General features: G+C 33.2%; 1 protein-coding gene across 5 annotated transcripts; it reads right to left on the bottom strand.

The window, feature by feature from the left end:
- Positions 1 to 691: 691 nt before the first annotated feature.
- Positions 692 to 23,844, bottom strand: LOC137819547 (DNA polymerase epsilon catalytic subunit A). Of its 5 annotated transcripts, none has more exons than XM_068623432.2 (49): positions 23,522 to 23,844; positions 23,254 to 23,319; positions 23,096 to 23,155; positions 22,837 to 22,932; positions 22,338 to 22,498; positions 22,130 to 22,218; positions 21,800 to 22,017; positions 21,228 to 21,314; positions 20,975 to 21,109; positions 20,483 to 20,605; positions 17,829 to 17,912; positions 16,693 to 16,857; positions 16,419 to 16,595; positions 16,023 to 16,136; positions 15,686 to 15,790; positions 14,634 to 14,752; positions 14,360 to 14,531; positions 14,195 to 14,289; positions 13,885 to 13,990; positions 13,698 to 13,777; positions 13,411 to 13,587; positions 12,946 to 13,033; positions 12,746 to 12,826; positions 12,204 to 12,347; positions 11,670 to 11,765; positions 11,316 to 11,516; positions 11,130 to 11,184; positions 10,894 to 11,036; positions 10,343 to 10,812; positions 9,815 to 9,950; positions 9,535 to 9,732; positions 9,363 to 9,437; positions 8,305 to 8,495; positions 7,963 to 8,143; positions 7,825 to 7,889; positions 6,887 to 7,025; positions 6,682 to 6,783; positions 6,352 to 6,435; positions 5,791 to 5,865; positions 5,219 to 5,278; positions 4,867 to 5,129; positions 4,686 to 4,734; positions 3,558 to 3,718; positions 3,265 to 3,331; positions 2,451 to 2,561; positions 2,092 to 2,262; positions 1,803 to 2,000; positions 1,312 to 1,418; positions 692 to 1,228 (listed from the first exon to the last, which is right to left on the bottom strand). In XM_068623432.2, exons 1-49 carry the CDS (start codon positions 23,678 to 23,680, stop codon positions 862 to 864), a joined length of 6,666 nt encoding a protein of 2,221 aa, XP_068479533.2. In that variant the 5' UTR covers positions 23,681 to 23,844; the 3' UTR covers positions 692 to 861. The 5 variants fall into 5 exon arrangements, with proteins under 5 accessions (XP_068479533.2, XP_090153502.1, XP_090153503.1 ...); XM_090297376.1 differs by having other exon boundaries at positions 22,130 to 22,221; positions 23,522 to 23,781; XM_090297377.1 differs by having other exon boundaries at positions 21,800 to 22,000; positions 23,522 to 23,746.
- Positions 23,845 to 23,884: the final 40 nt, after the last annotated feature.

Raw genomic sequence — 23,884 nt, 5'->3', positions numbered from 1 at the left:
AATGATTAAGATTTATCTTACCCTCTAAAGTGGGTTGCATTGCACACTTCAGTGGAGTCAATTCCAAATAAATGATAAAAAATTGAGCTTTTTGGTTCACATTATTTTAGAAAAATAATTAATTTGTCTGTTTTCTTAAGTGATAAATTTTTTTTAAAAGTGATTGTTTTCTACAATACTGACAATGCGTAATGGGCTACTGTACAGAAATTGTAATCATATGTTTATGCTTTCCTACGAAAACATGAGAGTGAGAGATCATATTTAAGTTTTTATTCTTTAGAGTTGTGATAATTATAGTGTATTAGTATAAGAATTGGTAAACATGATTTTTAACGAGTTTCATTCTGTAAATTGATACATTTATAAACTTGGTTTTGAATGACTGTAAAACCAATTTTGGCCAAGAGATTTAAAACTATATTTTTCTTCTGATTTTTAGTGATCTTGAGATAAAGGTATATTTGAAAATTTTATAGTTTACATTAAACCTTGTATAACACAAAAACTATGTAGAATCTTAACTGCAGCCGCTTATCAATGCGTTTCAGTAAATTCATTTTGGTAAATTTCACGATAATACTAACTAAAATAAAACAAATATCATTAACAACTTTTTAAGCAGATACCATTCATTCTTGAAAGCTCAATAGATGATCAATTTAGTAGCTTATGGTCTTCGGAACTTGAATTGTATGACAGCAGAAGTATTTCATTGATCATGGTAAACATTTCATATACACGTAATTTGCATCATGGAGATGATAAATGGAATAAAAGAATTAATTTGAGCAATGTTCAATAATCTCAGTTGCAGGGACCCGTTGTATACAATGATACTATTACTCTGATCCTAGGTACTCAATTTAAACTGTGTTCTAAAATCCAAGAGGTACATTCTTCGAGAAGCTGGAATTTCTGACGAGATGCTATGTTAAAAAAAAGCTGCATCTTTTCACGAAATTCATTTGCACTTTCTTTGCACCTAAACGAGCCTGCACATGCACATTGCTCTGCCAAATGTGCAGCTTTCACCTGATGGCACCTGATACACACCAGATCTTGCAGGTGGTATAGTCGTTCTCTTTGTCTTACAATCTGAAGAAGAGCATTTTCCATCACCTCACGGTCATAAGGCTGGCCACACTGTGGCACTGCACAACGCCACTCCTCAGTTAATGAAACGGAATCCGGGCACAAGTTCAAGTCTCTGCAGTCATTACAATAGCTGTACCCAAAAAAACAAAATTAATACATGTGAATACAGGAATCTTAATGCACTTTTTTTGTCTGTTTATATTAACTTTTTACCTGCATATGACATTGGATAAGACGAAGGAATGACAAGGATCGTGAAAATCGGCTTCTGGAGCAAACTCTTTGACATCAACATATTTGAGCAAATTCCTTCTCAAGACCTGCAAGTGAACGAACCAATCAGAACTATTGCTTTGCTCACCAAAGTGTAGAGACAAGAAAATCAACAGTAGAAGAAAGAAGTCATTCAACTTAAATTACTCAAGAAAGGAAATATATGAATCTGCTATGGAATTATATTCATTTAACAAGGACACGGTCTCTGAAATATATTAAAAGTATTCCTAAGTGAGACCATCATACTGCAGAAGTGCCACAAGAATATAATATATATGATAGTATGATAATAAGGCAGCAATAAGTCATTTAAGGAAAACAAGTAGAAAAAATATAGCAACTCCCTCTTCAAGACATCCTTTATTAGGAGACGAATAAATGAATAACTGTTAAACGAATTTAGCTAGCATTACTTAAACAATTATTACCAAAACTTCATGCTGCACACTTTGGTCAAGGGCCAGGACAGCACAGACATGCTTGATAAATTCCAAGGCAGCATCCCCTCTGTGTAATTCAGGGCCTGGTGAAATACTCTGGTTGTTTTCTGATCTGCTCACTCGCTTCATATGAAGACCAATATGGTGAACAATTCCTAGCAGTTTGTCGGCGAAGTAAGAGCTAATCTGTGGAATAGAATATGCAAAAACAAAATAAGAACAAATTAATCCTTCAAAAGAAGAAAACATGCAATTTCAGTTACTTCTGCTGTTATACCTGTCCTTTGATATATTCTGTTATTTCTGATTCAAAAGCCACTGCAGTTCCAATGCTTATTGATGGAGTACATGTGTCACCATCCTGCAATGAGGCCCTGATTTGAGCTTGGTTTTGTGCATAATTCCATGGAATATACATGAATTCGGAAACGATGTAAACAAAATGGTCCTGTAGATAGCCATAATATGAACAACTTAGACATGAAGTACGCAGAACAGCTCCTGTATTAAATTACTGGCCATTTAACTTTAAAAACAGTAAATTAATATTCAATACAGTAAATTAATCTTCAAATGTAAAGGCTCCTTCCCTTCACCACATCCGTATTCCAGGTAAAAAATTACAAGGTAACTTACTTGGACTTTTTTTGGCAAGTATTCAGCAATATTCCAGCTAGATATAATGTCTACTTGGGATTTATCATTCATGGCTTCATCAGATTTTGCTGGTATACCACCATAGTTATACTACACGCAGAAAATCACAATGACAGCAATATATGATTACATGATGTTGGAGTGAATAACAGACAAATGAAATGATTGCAAGACTACACGACTATATCCACTTCAACAAACGTTAAAAATACATTAAATTTTCATAGTTGTACAGTAAAAACTAATATCTTCACTAGTAATTAGATCATTCAACACTTGGCCACCATCATTATGCATTTGATGTCAAAACAGGATAAGCCAACTGGAAACAAGTACTGCTAGGGATTTGTAATATTTATTTGCAAGAACTACTATCACACCATTACCAAATCATATACTAGCTTCATCAATCAAGCATATTTCCATTTTCCTTGATTAAAAGATAAATGAAGAAACTCAAACACTCATTTTGGCATCAGAATTAAAACCTCTCTCCCGCAAAGATGCTATTTCACATATGGTCAACAACTCAACATTATATCAAACAACTTTCTCATTAATTATAAGAATTTTTTTATTTCCCATGCCTTTGTAAACATCCAAAGTTCAATTATCAAATATGCTTGGGAGACCTGTACTAATTAATTATTAATCTTAGTGGCAAAACAATTCCCAGGCATTCACAATTGCTTCTGAAATAATTTGAAGAAAAAATTTAGATATTACCTTGCAGCAGTAACTAAAACAGTGAGGTATAAACAATGAACAACAAAAGATCATGACAAGACCATACCTGATCCATGAATAGCAACGAGCACCAGAACTGCAGTGGTTCAAGCTCAATCCATTCAAATAGATCTCTACAAAAATAAGCAATACAGGGTTACATAAAACAAGAAGCCTCAGTTTAATGTCAATTAAGTTGAATTTAACAGAAAAAGAAAGACTCGAATGAGTAATTCTTTCATCACAACTTTATGTAATTCGGTTGAATGATCCCTAAGATTGCAAAATATATATATATATATATATATATATATATATATAATCAAAGAAAATTAATTCTATGGCTTTTGCAATACTGACCTAGATTGGATAGTTCTTAACAAACTGTCACAGTAAGCTTTGGCTCTAGACAGATCATATTTCCCTGTGTCTATAATAATCTTTGTGAAGTTTGCAAATACAATTGTAGCACCTAACTTGCGGAACTCTGCCAACAACAACGCGAAGACCTTTTGCATGACCTAAAAATATCAATGCAATCAAAAGAAATGAGTGACATTCAATTAAAATATTTTAGCTAAGATATTTAAATCACAATGAAATGAACTAATCAAGGGACACAAGCCTGGAAAAAAACCCACTTTAAAGGTGGGAAAGCACTAAATCATCAGCAGGAATATCTAATTCACTAAAACAATTGTTTGTCTTTATCAATAGAGTACATTTTCAAATGACAATGAACAGAAAAATATGATAAGAAAAGGAAAAATAAGAAACAAATTTAATTACATTTAGGAGTGTTCATGATACGATTTGGTTCAGCTTTGGACTAAACAGGTGCGGCACAGTTTGTTTCTGTTGAAATTAATTATGCAATATGAACCAAACCAAACTATTGCAGTTTGAGTTGGTTCAGTTTTTCAGGTTCAAAACAATTTTGCAGCATTTTATTTGTTGAACAACCCTTTAACTTTAGAGTATTACCAATGAACGAATTTAAAGCAAAACATTACATATTAGTTGTTGTCAAACATTACATGATTACAATCACAAATACACAATTAGATAATCATGATGAAAAGTCAAAAAATTCTATACTACATTAATTAAAAAGTCTACTACAATAACATAACACTAGATTTCTAACAGAAAGTAGCACCAAGAATAATTTTAATTGATAAATGCAAAAATCTACATCCTATATAAATTAAAGCATAATAAAATTTAATCAACAAATCAATTTCAATCAATGAAATCTACTTACAATTAAAATAAATAAACACAACATGGAAATAATAAATTTAATGCACTAGGAAGTTTGGTTTGGTTTGGTTTTTGACCCCACACTACCAACTAAACCAAACTGTGGGGTTTAGTTGAAATTTGGTATCTCAGTTTGAGGTTTTCTGTTTTCAAATTAGGTTAGTTTGATTTTAAGCACCCCTAATTACGCTCACTATAGAGCTTCTTTTAATGTAAATTGTTTACCTTATGGAGTAGCTGGTGGAGAGCGGGATCATGAAGTTTTGATTTAGGGCTGCAATGTGGAAAGCAGAACAGGAATTAATTAGACAAAACAATAGGATGACTGTTAATATACCTCAGGTAGTGTGACCCATAAGCCCTTTTGTGTGGATGTTTAACAATGGCTAAAAAATGTAGTAAAAACCTGCAAAGCCATCTATATAGATGCTGCAAAATTGAATCAGCATAAACATTTCCTGATGTCACTGTGTCTGTTAGGCACCGCTGGATAAACTGCTTAAGAACTCGAAAGGCGTGTGCACAAGAGGTAGACTCGTCAAAACCATTCTGATGATTCATTGAAAATGCTCCAGAATCATGTTCATGACCAAATCCTAATAGAGTGCCTCCTTCCATTTCATTAACTAGGCTGTATTTGAGTAGAGCATTTACAGCCAGGTGGTGTATCTGCAAACAAATTAATAAATAAAAGTTAAATCACCGTTAATTTTTAAATTATTGTTCACTACGGAGAAAGTAACTTTAGATCATTGAACCTTTAACTCCACAGTTAAGTTTCTATAAGCTCCAGGATATGTAAGAACAGGTTGTTGGACCTATTTTCAAATAGCACAGCAGTCAATTTGAGCAATCAAATATAAGTTTAAATCATCAAATAATAATTAATAACGAGGGAAAATTATTCTTCGGAGACAATTGTGGCACAGTTTGAGCATCCATAGTATTTATCCAAAAACCATTGGAACCCACAGTTTAAAATCTTATCTTTATATCAGAGTGGTGAATTAGTTCATTTTTAGTCTGTTAACAGATAACATCTTTTACAAAATAAGAACATGTTAAGCATGGTTGTCATGTTATAAAGAGTTGTTACTGCTTAATATTTGTAAAAGAATAAATAAAACTCAGAGTGGTTGAGTACAGTACAATAACCGCAGCTTTCATAAGCATACAGAAATCAATTTGATTCCCAAAGAATAATAATAACACCAACAATAATACAATTGTGAGAATAGAGCACTAAGTAATTGCAAAATTGATAAGACGTAAATATTAAGGTCCGCAAAAAATTGGGGTAATAAAGAACCAAAATAACTATGTGGCATACCTCGTCAACAAAACAGCTATGTTCGTCATTAATCCCACCTAAATCTGGAAGGCCATCATCAGATATCCAAAGCACCTGCAAAATGGAAATCTCCTTTACGAATTATCCTTTTAGGAACTACATATAATGAATTACAAAATATTCAACCCTCTCCTCCAAAAAAACCTAAACCCACATTTGAACATACCAAAGATAAAATTATTTTGCTCTAGTGCGGACACAAGATGTAAAACGTCAAAAACAAAGAAAGAGCAATTAATTTTCATTTTGTTAAAAGTAATATGAAGTATGTTTAAATATTACTCAACCCTACAAAACTAACATGGTGAAATTTGCACTCATTTATATACTATAAGTTGACCATATTTTTAATCAGTGGGACATGCAACACATTCTCTCACACCGAAAACTGCATCATCTTGAAAGTGGGATGAGATATTTTTTAACAGTCCAATAGCGACCAAATAGATCCAACAAGCCGGTTTTGTAGGATTCAGTTATACCTAAACCCACTTTCTAAGAATGATATTACAATAACTTCAATCAAATTAAAATTAAAACCTGTTGATTATCATGCAATGCTCTTGAAAAGAAGATATCTGTCATATATATGAGCCAGTCAAGTTCAAAGTTCCCCGGCGGTACCTGCAAAAGACATGCATAAGAAAACAAAATGTTAGACTTATAAAATAAAACTTCTCAACTTATATTTCCACTCCAGGGACAATTAACTGCACGTAAAGAGAGCTACATTGTTTTTACTTGTCCTAAAAAACCACCTTTGTAAATTGAACTTTTCCTAAACTATAAATTTCTTTTACAAACAAATATTTTTCTCTATTTCTTTTATAATTTTCCCTCAGATATGCTAATAAAAATTGAAGTACTTACATGGGCATATCTTGAGAGAGCAATTCTTTGATTTAACCATTGGACTGATGCAGCACAGCGTTGCATTCCAACTTTACCAGCAGTTTGTTGCCATCCAAGAATCTAAACAATGCCAAAATTAAATATATTAAGAAACAAAAAAAAAAAAAAAGAGATCTAAAAACAGACATGGTAGAGAAGGACTACTTGTTTCAAACATTTTTACCTGGTACTGACTATCACGTGCATTATAAGGAATACTCAGGCATGGAAAATCATCCAGAGCTCGGATGCCCAATTTTACTAATTGAACATTTGGGCATTCAATGACAGCAACCACAGGCACATGATTTTCCCTCCCATGACTATGATTACAAGAGAATTACGAAATAAATCAGTCCAAAATATGTAAATAGAATATTGCATTTTAGAATTTCAGAGCTTATAGAATTTCATAAAATAAATAGCTCAGAAAGCCGCAAAATCTTTAAAGGATCATAAAGATTGAGCATTGTAAAAATTTCAAGTTGTTATCACTTGTAATCTCCTTTTGAACATTAACAAATGTAACATGTTCACATAAGATCCATAAGATTAACTTCCTCAATACATGACATTCAAAATATGGAATTTATTGGTTAAAATCAAGTCCAGACCAGACAGAACAAACCTTATTTATATTATAATATAAACTCAAGTGCTACTAGGTTTTCTACTTTACTCATGATTCAAAATCTTGTTTCACTCTTGTTACACTACACAGGGACAAACCTGTCCTAAAAGAAATTGCATGATAAAACTCCCCCTGTTCTTTTTATGTCACATTTTAAGAACTTTCATACTGTATGAGAAAAGTCCCTCTAGTCTTCTTTATAAACCATCATGCTTGTTACTTTACAGAGAAAGTCACTTTATCAAATGTATGAAGCGTTAAATATTTTTTCCAAGTCTACCCTTCATCCACAATTTCATTATGCTTAATTCCTCTACCCTACACGTCCCTAAAAATGTTTCTACTTCTCCAATAACAGCATACTGAAATTTATGGGACACTAGAAAGATAATTAAGGTGAAGAGAGAAATTAAAACAATTAGTGAGATATAAAGAAGTGTAGTTCAGGAATGTTCAAAAGAGTTATTGTAAACCAAGATAGAATAGATAACCTGTGACCATTTATTGCTCTTTGCATCACTGTTTCAGCATCCTTGACATGTGCGACATAGTCCACCTGTATATAGGACATAATTATGCTCAAGCAAGTTATACTACAAAGTAAACAATCAGAAAAAATGTAGTAGTACCTTAAAATTAATGTCATTCCTCAGAGGTGGCTCAATAGACAACGTCTGGCAAGCATCATGAAATTGTCTTTCAAGAAAATTCGGAGATAAATCTTTGTTTTGATAGGGATTAACCACCACAACAGATATTGCTTTTGATGCAGGAAAATATCCAACATATATAGCCCGCCCCTCAGAGATGCTGAAGTTCATAAAGGAGTAATGAACGTAAAACTAAAGCTTTAAAAATATTGCAAGAACAATAAAAAAATAACATTTAAGTTTTAAATCAAATGCAACTATATGTTTTTAACACATAAATGATAGAAGAAAATAATTTCTGGATAATGATCCTCCACTTACCTGTGGTACAAATAAAAGAAGGATAAAGATTGTTCAAGATAAACACATTCTGTCGTAGTCTTCATGTGCAATTCACTCAAATTCCATGGTTCTTGTAGACTACGTTTATTAGCAGTTTTGTCCACCTTACATACGCAACCAAGCTGGACTATTGCATTAAAGTCCAGTGGCACCTTAGTTTCATATATTCCCTGACATAAAACTTGAGTCCGTTAAATTCATGTAACTACACTGATCATATAATTTTTACACTATGAATATAATATTGATAATATAATTTAAACTCTTGATTGTAACTTAGTAACATAAATCCAAGAATTATACACGGGTTGTAAGAAATAATTCAGATTTCAGAGAACTCATATTTCATCCAACATAAAAGATCCTGACAGTTTGGAATACAATTTGACCTTTTGCACATTGCCGCAGTCATGTATGCTAAAAGTTTATATTAAAAATACCAGTTCATACAACAACTTTTATCAGTCAATGTTGAAAAGTTCTACTTTATCATGAACTAATCTAGTCATTTGCTACTCAAAATGAAAGACACATAATATGCCAGGAAAATATTTAGAATGAAGAGTGCATATTCACTGCCTTGCTCTGAAGAAAAAATAACTAGAACTATATTTTAATAAGCATACTCTTACTACCAATAGATGGCAACACAGAAAAAACTATCTTTAACACTACATCACATTAATAACCAAATAGAGGTGAAACAAAAAATTGTTACTCCGTTCAATAACTTTTTGTATATGTTAAATTCCAATAATTTAACCATTGATTATATCGATATGATCTCAATGATTATGCACACCAAATTTTCAAAAAATTGGGAATCTATAATTAGATACTTATAGTAGACGTTTACTTATATTTTCAAAATTTATGTCTGAAGTTTTATAAATATTAAGTTCATCTATGAAGTGATATCTTTTAAAAAGATTGGATTATTAAAATTTAATATATACAAAGAATATTATTGAATGGACTAACTTGATCCTCGTTCATACTACCTACACACATACAAGATGATTAGTAAGTATGCTGACCTCAACATCAGGATCCGCTAGAAGAGTTGCAAGTTTTTTGCTTACTTCCCCATATTGAATTTCATTAATCGAGACCTGCAAATTTTCAACGTAATAATGATATTAAATGAAAAGGTTAACAAAATCTATTAAAAGTAAAAAAAATAGAAGCAATAACACCACAGTACCGTACCTCATATAAGTTATAACTATGCCTTCCATGAGGAAGAGTCTTGTTAACACGTTTACCAATAAATTCTTCATTAATTGGGGATCTTGAATTGAGGTAAAAGACTCTAGGAACAGAAACTGGAATCTTATGCATACTCCCATCAACAACAACCCAAGCAAAAAATTGGCCTATCAGTGAACTGGGAACTAGTTGTATTATCTGAACACAAAAATGAATAAGGAATTTTAAAAATCATACCAGTCATATTGAAAATTGACTACTTGCAAAAATTTAACCTTACCTGCCAGTGACACTTCGTTAAGTCTACCTCAAGCCTTTTAAGATACGAACTGACATGACTTCTGCCAGGATTCCTTTTACCACTCATTTGTTCAGAAACACCATTTACACGATTAGATGTCTTTGATTTCTCCAATCTGGGAAACAAATATCTCTTCACTAGTCAGGTTTTTGTCCAACACTAAAGACTAGTGTCATACAAATTCTGAAACAAAAATAATTTCATAATTTACAAGAACATACTTATATAGTAATGCTAAATGCCCCTTTCAAGCTTTTGTATGCCCTAACACTATTAGTTATCATATTAACTGGTGTCTGCTAATAAAATTACAGGCATATAAAGCAGAAAAGAAAATTATTTCAGTAGAAGATCCAGAAGATGTAGGTTTATACATTGTTTTAGCTCTTTCAAACAACCCAAGACTTTCTTTTGGGACTTTCTCTGCAAAAATGGGAAAAACCACCCCAAAGAGCTTCCTAATATCAATGCATGAACTAAATATTTAAGTAGCAGTGAGCACTTTACCTTTGCTTCTTTCTCCTTTCCAGGATATTTTTCCATATTCGCTTCTTTACTTGAAGCCATCCCTGATAATCAACAGTTCTGTCTACATTTTCACATGTTTCACTTTGTTGTAATGGTGAAAGTACATTTTTCTTGCTGCTATTATCTTTACTATGCTCTTGCTCCATATCTTGTTGATCACTGAGCTTCCTTGAATTTTGTTCATTATTAGCTTCATAATGCCTTATAATTGGTCTAGGTCCGGGCGTAGAACTCCTACTCTTGTTTCCAAAGTCCTCTAACTCATTAAGAATCTCATCATCCATCACAAGAGGGACACAATTTGAGTCATTATGCTTTTTTGACTGCTCATTCCTGTTCATTGATTTAAAGACATCAACTAATTTCCGTTGGCGAAACCTGTCCTCCTTCTCACGAACTTTCTTGTGCAACCAATCAGGATGAACTACCCTAGGGACAGGATTTGAAACCTGCTAGCATTAAACTCCTTTAGAAAAAAGAACAAACAATAATGGATTATTTCAAATCAAGAAGATAAAAATTCAATACACCTTTTGCATTGCAGCAGGAATAGTGACAATTTTTTGAATTGCAGAACTAAGCCGCTGCTTGTAATAGGACCAATCAATTATCGAACGAATGGCAACTTCATGCGAGACCTTGCACCATTTGCGGATATAGAACTTCATTACCTCTGCATACATTAAGCATACACACCTATTTAGAATATGAAAGAATAAATTTGTTATTATCTGTGAATTAAAGAAACCCAAAAATAACAAGTTACCAGCATCAGTTTCAAATATTGCCACAGGAATAGCACGCTCGCTAACTGGTGTGCCCTGCAAAGGCAATAACTTTTTAAAATAAAAGTAACTAGGAGATAAAGATGATGTGATTACTGTAGACAGAATGAAAAAGGAAAATACATATTTGCAATTCATGAATTTTCCATATAATACATGGAACACACCTTTGGTTCACTTGCAACTATATACTGACATCGAAGACCTTTATCTTTGACCATTGTATCTCCAAGAAAGTCAGCTAGACGTCTAGCAGTGGTAACAGCACAAGACTTCTGCTCACCATAATCAGCTAAAGATTTGCTCATGGTACTTGATTCTGATATATAATCAAGCAACTCACTGTCTGCTATATCCTTTCCCTGGTTCTGTATGACATAATGAGTTGAGAAAATAAGGAAACAAAAAAGTTGTACCTGGTCATGACCATCAGTATCTTAAAACTAATTTGAGCAAAACATATATGAACTCTATTAAATAATCATTAAATTATTATAGAAACTAGAAATAAACTAGCATACATCAAGAAGATCAAGCCAGCGGTTTGCCACTGAAGCAACAGCTGAATAGCATTCTTCTAATGTTGAACCATGGAGAAACTTGTCAAAAAGTTCAGCCTGTGACAAGAAAAGTGTTTCACATAAAACAAAATTGAAAACAGAATAACAATGAAAAGCAACCTCAACATTGAACAAAATGTTTTCTTTTAAATGTGATGACAATGTATAAATAAAAAATACATAGAAAATTTCATCAAAGCTGTTAGATGAACCAATTCAGAAAATAGACACCCACGAAGTATAATTTTGTCACCAACTTCTGTTAAAAAATTCAACCATTACGTAAAAAAACATTAAGCCATCCACTTCAATCAGTTTTGATCCACAAATGTTACAATCCTTACTTATCAGTCTGGTATTAAAAACACTGACAGCTTTATCATTCTCACGCACAAACATCAGGGAGAAAATAAAATTATATATCCTTGTTATTATTGGAGCATATTGTATGGCATTGCAATTGAAGATGATGATTACACTTCTTTTTCAATATACCTGGAAAACTTTGATTAGCTTCAATTCACCTCTTCGCTTGATCTCAAAACCTTTAAGTTCTGCAAGGGTTCCATCATCATTAAAAACAGCATATCGCTTTTTAATTAAAATTCCTTCTTCCTTGGAAGCAGGAAGGATCATTGCCTACACCAAAGCAAAGCCATTTAAGTCATTTACATATAGTAAATCTTAGAATTTGAATTTAAGACTAACTTAACCCCTTAAAATTGGTTTGAGACCTAAGGGTGCCTCCCAACACTATTTTAGACTTATCTCAAGTCAAAATATGACTTAAGTTTTTCTCAATACATTCTCTCATCCCTAGAACAATTGGGTTCTGTGAGCAAATAATATGATAGGTGGCCCAATAATATATCTACAATAAACTCAGATATCATCTTAGATCTTAAGCCAACACCACAAATCTACTTGTGGAGTGAGAATTGTCCCCCACTTATATATACTATTTTAGTCTTACCACTGGTCAATCAATAGTAAAACTCAAAAAAACATGTAAATCATAAAATATGGCTACATTTTACCTTATATGGTCCATCCACCTCAAATTCAATAGAGCATTCACTATGAGTTGTATAAGTTTTCCTCATTGGATCTGTGAGTGTCTGTCAGAAAATTGAAAGAATGAATTAATAACAAGCAATAGCAAAGCAACTGCCCTAACTGCAAAACACTGAAGCAGAAGAATCTGCATCAAATTGTGCTAAAAAAATTACAAGCTGACCTGATATTGATCATTTGTATTATTTATTGCCACATCAACATTAAGCATAACACAAGGGTATGATATTGTAAACTTCTTCTTTGAGTCTCTGAAATCCATTAAATATGATAATCATTAATTGATTCTATCAACAGCACTCAAAATGATTGATAATTAGATAGAGAAAATGACAATTTGGAAGAAAAAACAGGTAAAAAAGTAGGAAGCAACAGAATATATTGCCTACAGCTGACACCTCAAACTACACTTAAGGAACGAGGAATGATACAAGAACATCCAATCATCCTTATTAACAATTAGACACCAAAATAAGTGTCCCTTAATATTGGAAGTCAGCAATTTCCTAAATTTCTTCATTATATGAATAAATTAAACAATGATTGTCTTAGTTAAGCCACAAAAAGAAACACAATCAATTAAAACTTCAAAACATGTAGTGTAATTATATATATGAATAGAGCATACTCTGTTTTAAAAGTAAAATTTTCCGGAAAGGATCCCGGTAGTGCACACCAAATACCATCCGTGTCTAGTTCAAGTGGTTTTCCTATTTTTTCTACTAGCAAGCGAGCATTCTGGATTATTTTTGCACCAGTATATGTCACTACTCCAGCCATTTCCATGGAATACCATCTTGCACCCCTGTAAGATAAACATCAATGCAAGGGATGATTCAGAAGAAAAAATAGCAAATGTGACTAATGAACTCCAATGATGAAACTTCAATAAAATATGGAGGTCAATTTACTCACTTGCGCATGACATATCCATAAAAGGAATTAAGTATGCACTTGTGAGCAAGTTGCAATGAATCATAGAGCACAACCATATCCTGATTTGCATGAAATAATTAAAGTTAAATCCTGTCATAATACTGTATTGTTCATAGTAAATGAATAAATTGTTGAAGAACCTACAAGTTACAAATATCTTTTATACCTGTGCTTCTTGGATCTTCATAGAATTTCCACTAGCCTTGGCCTCTGACAATTTTCCCTTCCAAACCTTATTGAGACCTTTATATTCGTATCTTCTATCCCGGAAACTTGAATCAGATAGCACAAAACAAGGGCTTAGAACAACACAACAAACTAAAGAAAAATGCGGAGTAGAAATTCTCTAAGGTTAACACACGCTCTATCTATGTTCCTCAGATTATGAACATATAAGGAGATAATTTCTGCTTCTAACTACATATGCAAAGGTTAACATTATTGTTCAAAATTAATATTCAATGATCATCACTCACCTGCGAACAGTGTCAACATAAAATGGATTTTCACGCATGCAGATTCCCGCTTCACGAACTTCAGTTACAGGTTTGTTGAGTACCCGCTTATACGCCTGTGGAATCCATCAAGATTTAGTAATCATATATTATTTAATCAAACACGTTCAATGAAACAGCCATAACCTTCTGGCAGTATTTCTTTAAACGATCTTTCAGTCTTAATTGTTGCTCGGTCTTGGGAAGGTCAAGAAAAGATTTTGATGACCTCTTCTCAGAATAACGGGATAAGGATTTGTTGTTCTCAGAATCATCAACAAACTCTGATTCAATCTGTGTCTTTAAAGCATAGTAGTCACTGAAGGATTTCAAATAAAAGTGTCAATCATTTCTTAATTTTCCAAAAATGTGCTCAAAAGATCTACAGAACAGGAAACATTAAGCGAAAATAAAATTACACCTTTTCTTTGCCATGAATGTTTCTCCACGCCAGACCCACTCAAGCTTACGTAGGCAAGTCTTTCCAGGACGATTAAAATCACATGCAGTGCAGACTTCATCAGTAACAATTGATGGTGGCTGCAAACAGGAATGAGAAGAATGAGAGGTTCATATTTATCAGAATTTCAAAATTCAGGATGACAATCCTAGTGGGACATATCAAGCAGAAAACAACAACGATATCCTTAACTCCAACCATTTATCAAATACTTATCCACACTAAATGTTTGCCATAAAAAGCTAAGAAATTGCTGTGATAATGTGGTGAGATGCATTGCCTCTATCAACAATAATCACAAGTGTGTAAGACCACAACAAACTCCATGCCACCAGCTGAGTATTTTTATGTACACCGTCAGGGACTACATAAATGCCGTATTCACATTAAATATGGCTCAAACTGCATATTATAGTCATCCTCTTAACTTTTACTAGTCTTATTCACATTATTTTGAAAAACCATCTAAGAAAAATGGGAGAACACTGGTGATATTTTAAAACGGACATATTCAAAATAATCATGTAACACAGTGTAATGCAGGAACAGAAAAATTCAAATAGATAAACACGTTCTCTGTTTTGATAATTAAATTCTTCAATCTATAGTAGTGGTGAAGACTTATTTTTAATTAGTAAAACTCCTGTACCAGGGACCCATGCAAAAGGAAGGTCTACCAAGTGTGTTCACAAAGGCCTAAATTGAAGGTCCAATTGAAATTAAAAGAAGGGGGGTGAAATGGTTGTGGAAAAAGATTAAAATGAGAAAGAAAAGCTACAGTATGAGAATGTGAAACTGAGAAATAGGGGAAATCTTTATGTGATAGGGATCATGCGTATCTTTTTTTCTTTTCAGCAGATAGCTTGGGGGCAAAGATTTTATTCCTTGGCTGGGGCATTTTGCTGTCTTTTTTAATCAAAAATACACTCTCCCTTCTGTTGGATAGTATTTATTTCGATCAGCCTGCATATTCTGCTAAAGAGCAATAATATAAAATACAAACCTCATCATACCTGAAGTCGGTTTGTTAAAATTATGTTTGGATACATAGCAGCTACATCCAGATGATAAATGAGGGGACATTCTTCACGTGTTGGTGCATCTCGTAATTGTACAAGCTGCATGCACAATGAGAAGTAGTCATGTCTTATTCAAGCGTATTGTAATATTCAGCCATTTAGATCACAATAAACAAATGTACATATCTTAGTCAATGTAATGACATATGAATAGCAAATAATGATCCTAAAATCATAAAACCAAACAATTAAATTACAGATTTACACATGATTATAATAATACATAAGTAAATACACAAAAATTTGACCAAACAAAAATCAGAATCAGTACCTTTTCCATGATTGCATTCTTTACTTCATTATAATTAGAAACAGATTCCAAATCCATCTTACCCTCCACTGTTACAGCATACTGTAGATCTCGATCAAGGTTGTTGATCAGTTGCTGGAACCATGCCACTTCATGGTTAGTCAAACATATTTTAAGAAAGATAAACAATATCATAATGGAGTTACAAAAATATAAACTATTAGAATTATGGTTTTCATGTCTGTTCCAGTGATCCACCATACACACAAAAGATTTCCTTATTTTGCAAAGAAAATAGCTATAATTGAAAGAAATGATAACCAAACATATGAAAATTGTTAAAAGATTGTATGGCATGTTTATAATAAAAAGGAGAGCTAGTCATCAGTAAAGTAATTTAAGATAGAAACAACAAACCTGATAAGCAGATGGCTCTAGTGTAAAACTAGATGGGATATCAGATCTGAAAACACCACTTTCAAGACATTCCACATGACCACCAATGTAAGTCTCACTCTCAAGAAGACGATTATTATAAAACTTCTCTGGATCAGATTGGTGTTTGTTAGGGCATATAACATTGGCCTTGTATGCCTGTAAAAGATGCAAAAACAATTAAACTGAAACTAGAGGCCGTTAGATGAAAAACTTTAAGCAGAGAACTCCACCAGGAATGAACATAAGAGCCCACCTGCACCATAAGCAACATTTCGCAGAGGGTTCCACTACCTTTACGCAAAACCTCATCTGGTGGCATAGGTATAATGGTTGAAAGAGAGAAAATAAAGGGATGAACATATGTTGTATATAAGTAATAAGTTGACACAGCATCAGAAACAGAATAGGAGGCCATCATCTGCAAATACATTTAAAAAAATGATTAAGATGTCTCATGACCTGGAAACCTAACTTTTCAGATTTTCCAATGTCAAAGTAGAACACATCCTAACCCTGAGAAAAAGTCCAGGGATGACAATTAATGCTCCTGTCCAACATAAGGCATGGTCTTATGAACAATTTCATAATTTTTTTTTTCCCTTAAGATGCATATCATGACTGGTGTTCGGGGTAAATTAGTGTAGATAAGTAGGGGGAAATTCTCACCCAATGAACTAGTTTGTGTTTCAAGTTAGGGTCAAACCCAATATGTAAGATGATATCATAGTCTAGGTCAATTAATGGGTCACTCACCATATTTCGCGTACACCAAGCCTAATAGTTTTGGGAAAAACTCCAATCATAAATTGACTAAAGCTAGTACCAGTAATGTATGTAAGTAGAGGGTGACCCTCAACCTATGAGTTAGCTTTTGAGGTTTAAATTAAACCCAAACTCAAAATCTAAGAATGTATCAAAGTCTATCATAAATCCATTAAAGGGGTACCGACCAAATTATCCATGTAATAAGCATGTCAATACATATAATAGTGTTAGGCATGACCAGGGTATTGGGAGAAAAACCCAAATTTCACTTCGACTGGTGATAAGACTAAAACAATGTATACATGTGGGGAAACCCTCGTCTCACAAGTTGATTTTGTGAGATTAAATTATCAACTAGAGACAGTGCCAAGATAATGTACATAAGTGGAGAGACAACCTTCATCGTATGAGCTAGCTTTTGGGATTGATTTAGGCCCCACCGATAACCTAAGAAGCTCTATATTTGCCATAATCACAACAATCAAGGCTAACAAGACAAAAGGTATTCAAATAATTTTACTACTAATTCACACTCTATTTCACTAGTTCAAATTATTCATACCAAATACATCATATCAAATCAATTTAATAAAAAATAAAGACATCACTTCAAATGACTCATACCTGGGGCTTTTCCTTTGCAAATCGAACCATGTCTTCAGGATTCACCTCCAATGGATCATATCCCAACTTTGCTTTTATAACAGCCTAAAGAAAAACAAAGAAATGTCATGTGAAGAAAGGACAAACTTGGTTAATTAGAAATTTATGAGCTGAGAACTAATTCCTGCTTTACTTATTATAACATGCAAGGAAACTGTTCAATTTAATGTAAAAAAAAAGTTCTTTTTAAACTAACAAATATAAAATTCTAAAATGATTTTACCAATATAGTAAATAAATTATGCATAGTTAAGTCCATAACTTCTTGAGCAAATATTAGTTTGTCTTCATGCACACAACACATCCTCCTGCAGTTACAGGATGCCAGGATAAAACTGCTTACATTTCTGTTATGGTTGAAAATAAATGATACATTTCCAGCTTGATAATTCGTGTCACACCGAAAAAGAAATTTTTAAGCGTGAGTGTTTAACTCCTTTGTATCAAATAAAACTGTTGCAATTAGTGTAGTAGATAGTTATAAATTAGCTGTAACTGATTTGGTTAGTTGGCTATAATTGTAATGTAACTTGTAAGAGAGACATTGGACTAAAACTGTGTGTAGTATAAGATAGAGTCCATTTTATATAAGTTGATTACAGTAATAGTTATAGGAGATTTTATTCCTTTATATATATCCTTACTAACTATAAAGTTTCTAATTGAAAAAAAAATCATAAAATATAAAGATGAATAAATCCTTAGAGATAATCTTAGACACTCTAAAATATTTTAAGTCGGTATCATCAAATGTTTTTCATATTTCTTATACTCCTCTTAAATCTCTAGAAAATAATTCATTTCCCAACAAATAATTATAAAACATAAAACTTCTCTTCAAGACAAACAATGATATTAAGGGCCCGAGAAAATAGCTAGAATGATAGCTTAGCCACATAGCCTGAATGACTATATGCACGAGAAAAATTCATAAAAAATATTGTGAACTTTAAACCTAACTCAACCCCATAAAACCAGCTAATGAGGTGAGGTTTGCACCCACTTATATACTATGAAATTTCCTAATCTCTAGTCGATGTGGGATCTCCAACACACACCCTCACGCCGAGAGTGACAGCTCGTGCGTGGGATAACGTATTATGGGTGGTCCGATAACGATCCAATAGCAGGTGGCCTGATAAGCCTAACAAACATTCGCTAGGATAAACTCGAAAATGACTGTGATACTATATTAAGAAGTGAATTTTAAGTCTAACTCAATCCCATAAAACCGGCTAATGAGGTGAGGTTTGCACCCACTTATATACTATGAAATTTCCTAATCTCTAGTCAATGTGGGATCTCCAACAGAAAAACATGACACTTTATCACTTGTTTGCTCCAAAAGTGAGCTGGGCCCATGAAAATATTGGCCATATAAATGGTTAGATTTGTTTTCTTGTTTAATTCCTAGTCATTCAAACTGATTTCCTAATTTTTTAACTGGCTGAATGGGAAAAAACATTTTTTTTTCAAAAATATATTTAATATGGTTCATGAAAGAGAAGTTAGAACAAGTAGCTTATTTTGCCTTTTCTACATTGTATTGTTGATGCCTAGGGCTGGAAATAAAATAAGCTAGTTCAGTTTTCATGTAAAATAATTCTAGTCTCAATGCTAGCAGTTCTGAATTACATAAGAACATTATTAGGGCATTGCAGGTTCATATCTTTCATAAGACTTCTTGACTACACAAAGAAAAACTATTCAAGGCAAATAGTAGCTAGGATGTGCTTTTTGTTGGCAAGAGAGAAAATGTTCTTCTTTGCTCGAAGCTCACTTTTTTAAGTGTTCACTAACAGTACTCTCTGTTTGTTGCATTAAATTTCAATCTTAGAATGTAATGCAATTAGTTGTTTCACGATGTACAAAATGGAATTTGGCTAAAGAATTAAAATCTTACAGGAAGACTGCTATGCCAATAAATTGTGACGAAAGGAGTTAAATATATCAAATACAATGAATCTAATAAAATGGTCTACTGTGTCTTATGATTCTTATCAATACTCAGATACTGCTTCATAGGTAAGAGCGGGAAAGTCACCTTAACTATTGTCACCCTTAGTCCATTAGTAGCAGCCTCTGTGGCATTTACTTAATTGCAACATCAAGGTCTCACATTGACTAAAGATATGATTAAATTAAACCCAAATTCTAAGATGGTATTAAAACTCATCCTATATTGATTGTTGGGTTGGATTCACTAGCATCTGCCACACTGAGTTGGAAGTCCTAGGCATGAAGAAAATATAAGAAAACCACCTTATTTGCAATCACCCGTAGCCCACCTTAGTTGCATTACCTTAATTGCAACTCCAGGGGTGATCGTTTAATCCCCACGTTAAAACTATGATGTCAGCTTTACTTTAAAATCCTATGTGTTAATTTAGTTTCTTTCTTTATACAACAAAATATGAATGGTTTGGAACTTATCTATCAGTTTACTATACATAGGTTTAGTCCACTACTTCAATGAAATTCATAGATCAACCAAAATTTTAAAAAATAAAATAAAATAATATCATGGTAGGAAAACCGTAATGAAGTGAATAACGTTCATGATTAATAAAAGAAATTATGCAAAACAGCTGAGAAATCGAGATCAAACTTTGTACCTTCAGACCTTGACTCCCCTGAGGGAGATAACTATCACGTTTAACCCAAGCAAAACAATCCAAATGGCAAGCATATCTAGCACGACATTCCCCTTGATTTGTGTCACATTTGAATCCCAATTCCTGAAATATTAAATAACAAGGATGAAAATAGAAGAAGAAAAAAAATACCAAATAAATGAATTTAAAAAGAAAACTAATGGGTTCCACAGCTTCACAATAAGTATAAAAACGAAAACCTGAATAACAAGCATACATGACTTGTCCCAAAACTTTGTGACATAACAGTCAAACTCAAGTTCAAAATACTATGGGAACAGTTGTCATTCTACAAGTTCAAAAGGTTTTAATAAAAAAAATATACATGCATCCAACCTAAAGAGATGGAAAATTGCAGGAAATGCTAGCAAGCACATTTTTTTTTTATCAGCAATGAAGCACATTTTATTTAACATAAGTCAATTGCCAAAAGCAAAAGCTTAAACAACATACATCACTCATATTTAATCCAAGATGGGTTGCCCTTCGTTCCAGGAATGGCCAATCAAAAAAATCACCATTGTAAGTCACGTAGATACCAGGTTTCACCTCTTGCATATGAGAAAACCACAATCTAAGAAGCTCAATCTGAAAAAAATAAAATAACAAATCTCAACAAATTAGACTCATCATCACTACAAATAAGGAAAACCACACAGTGGACAGATTTTAAACCTGTTGCTTGTGGATTCACAAGTACCCTTACCTCATTTTGAACATTTGTCACCTTAAAACACCCTTCAAACTCTGGTTTTGGAGTGTACTCTATATCCTCTATATCATCCCCAACACACTGGGGACAAAGAAAATAAATTATTTAAAGTTATTAGTCCATGACAATGACTAATGCCCTACATTACAGTTTCTCATGGTGCAATTTCTGGATCAGTTAACAACCACATTTGATACTTAATAACTGAATAATTTGTTATATTTCAATTTCTACATACTTTGCTATTGAAAAAGATTCTGTTATCTCTGGTTGCATATCTAAAATTCAAAAAATAAGATCGCAACATTATATTCAATTTTATTGCAAATCAATCAACCTCGTGTGCATACAAAATTGGGGATGTTTTAGAAATATAAACCACTTGCAAGTAAAGAATCTGAATAAAATGAACCATTTTTTAAAAGAAAGAGAAAGAAATCAGAAGATATTGATCACGAGAATACTGATGATAAGAGGCTTTTGACAAGATGTATGGTGATTTCCTTCAATTAAATAACAGAGCCAGAATGCAGGAGAGATGGCATGAAAATTATCATGACACTTACCTCTCTATTTATGATTAAATACCCTTGACCATCTATCATGTATGAAATCATCATAACTAAATCATAGTCAGCATCAGGAAACTTTAATGGAAGTTTCGTGGTCTCAATGTCAAATGCACAAACACGAACTTCGGCGCGCTGTAGAAGATCTGTCCTCTTCTCAAGTGTTACCCCATTATTAGACACTCCAACATCATACCACTGGCCACACCGTATATCTAGGTCACATTTTTTTGTAAGTGTCATGATAAATATACAATGGCGTAGCAATCGAAAATAGGATAACAGCATAGACATTAAAAGCACAAAAAAAGAAATATCAAAAGGTACCACTGTCAATGGCAAAGCGAACATGATAAGGAACATCATATTCTCGAAGATCAGTCAAGCAATCTAGAAAATCCTGAGGTTTATGTTCTCTGCTAAGCAACAAGATCAGGTAAGAACAAAGATTTAACTACAATTATCTGAGATGAAAAAATATGCCATTGCATAAAGGAAGTGATATGCGAATGCGAATATTTTAAAAGTGATTTACCTTCTTTCTGTTGACATGGACACAAAGGCTTCTGTGGTATCAGATTTAGCCTTATTTCTTTCAACTGAAGGCATGAGGTCTCTCTTCACGTCCATCAATTGTTGTACGGTATCAAATGAAAGCTTTAAATAAGATTTTCTTAACCCAGATAAATGGTTTTTCTGTCAATAATCATGAAAGCATCAGAATCCATTTGCAAGTATAAAGGAAGCAGGTATAACCTATTTGAATCAAAGCAAAATTAAAATTTTAAAGAAAATCCAACCTCAAGATTTAATTTTCAGAAAGCCATTGTCAAATGCACAAACAATAGCAAGAAACTAATGGCAGACTATATGAAGACAAAGTGTATTCACTTAATTTCTGAAGACTCTGGAAAAAAAAAATAGCTAAATCAAATCCAATTAAAAATATTACTGGAGCTGAATGTTGTATTTTTAAAGATGTTTGTCATCTATCAGACAAAGTGAAGCAGACAGGACATCTATAAATTGCTTACAAGATTCAGGTCTTCTTTCTCTATAATTTCAATATCAGCAATCTGACCTTCATAGCGTCTTCTCAGGTATGTTTCAACATCCATCTCCATTTTATCCTATTAAATTAAATTTATACAATCATAATTAACACCAACATCGTGATTGTTGCTACAAACAAACACTGAATCAGAATACATCCACAATGGCAATGAACGCGAAGTTTAGACCAAACTTATAGCCACAGCCCCACATATGATACAACTGAATGTTCACACCTACCTTTGTAGCTACATAAAAGTACGGCCGAAATCTGAATTTTGACTTGAATGAAGAGCCATCCTGCAAGCAGGATCCAATCAGTAAATCATTCCTTAAACCAGGTCACTCTTTGGAGGAAAAAAACTTCTAACAAAAACAAGCTTTACCCCAAACAGTACCTGTGTAACAAAGTAAAGATCCACACAACTGTATACTTTGTAACTGTTTTCATCCTCAACAGATGACTGCAAAAGTATGTAAAAACATGAATAAGCTCATCAGAATGATATATTGCAGCAAACCAACTAGTTGAGACTGTATATTGTGAACAGGAACCAAAAAACGAGACATTTGCATTTCAATCACTCATTCAGCGTAGCTATGTGATAACGGTTTAATTCACACATAATCAATGCTGGTGAATTGCAATAGTATTGTTGTACTTACGGATGCAAGAGTGAGTAGCCATCCGAGTCGCTTCTCGCCCTCTGAAAACAGATCGAACCCTAATTTAGCTTCGAGCTCATCCTCGGGGCTGCGGTTCAGCTTCCGCTTCTTAGGTGCTCTGGTGTCTCTCCGATCACGTCGCCGACCATCGCCGCCCATTGTTGCCTCAACGAGATCAAAGATGATTCTGGCGTAGACTCTTTTGAATTAAGGTTATGAGAGTTTGGAAGAAGCTGCTGAGAGTGGGAAATATCCTATCAAGACATTTTCCCGCGCTTTTTGCCCGGTTGCAAAGTAAAGTTTGGCTTGCAAAGAACCAACCCGACGAACCGGATCGGTCCAAGTTGAATAAAATTTTAATTG

The sequence above is a fragment of the Phaseolus vulgaris genome, chromosome 11 (genome assembly GCF_051622355.1).
Source record: "Phaseolus vulgaris cultivar YP4 chromosome 11, ASM5162235v1, whole genome shotgun sequence".
Classification (NCBI taxonomy): domain Eukaryota; kingdom Viridiplantae; phylum Streptophyta; class Magnoliopsida; order Fabales; family Fabaceae; genus Phaseolus; species Phaseolus vulgaris.
The sequence above is the reverse complement of the archived record's forward strand: the minus strand, read 5'-3'. Positions and strand labels throughout refer to the sequence as shown.

What these genes read in the sequence shown, in the direction of transcription:
- LOC137819547 (XM_090297376.1), bottom strand. Translation starts at nt 23,680, where the DNA reads ATGGGCGGCGATGGTCGGCGACGTGATCGGAGAGACACCAGAGCACCT. An exon ending in AGAAAGAAGACCTGAATCTT is followed by an intron (nt 22,499 to 22,836) that starts GTAAGCAATTTA and finishes GATTATTGACAG; the next exon opens with AAAAACCATTTATCTGGGTT. An exon ending in CGTTGCTATTCATGGATCAG is followed by an intron (nt 2,562 to 3,264) that starts GTATGGTCTTGT and finishes TTCTGCGTGTAG; the next exon opens with TATAACTATGGTGGTATACC.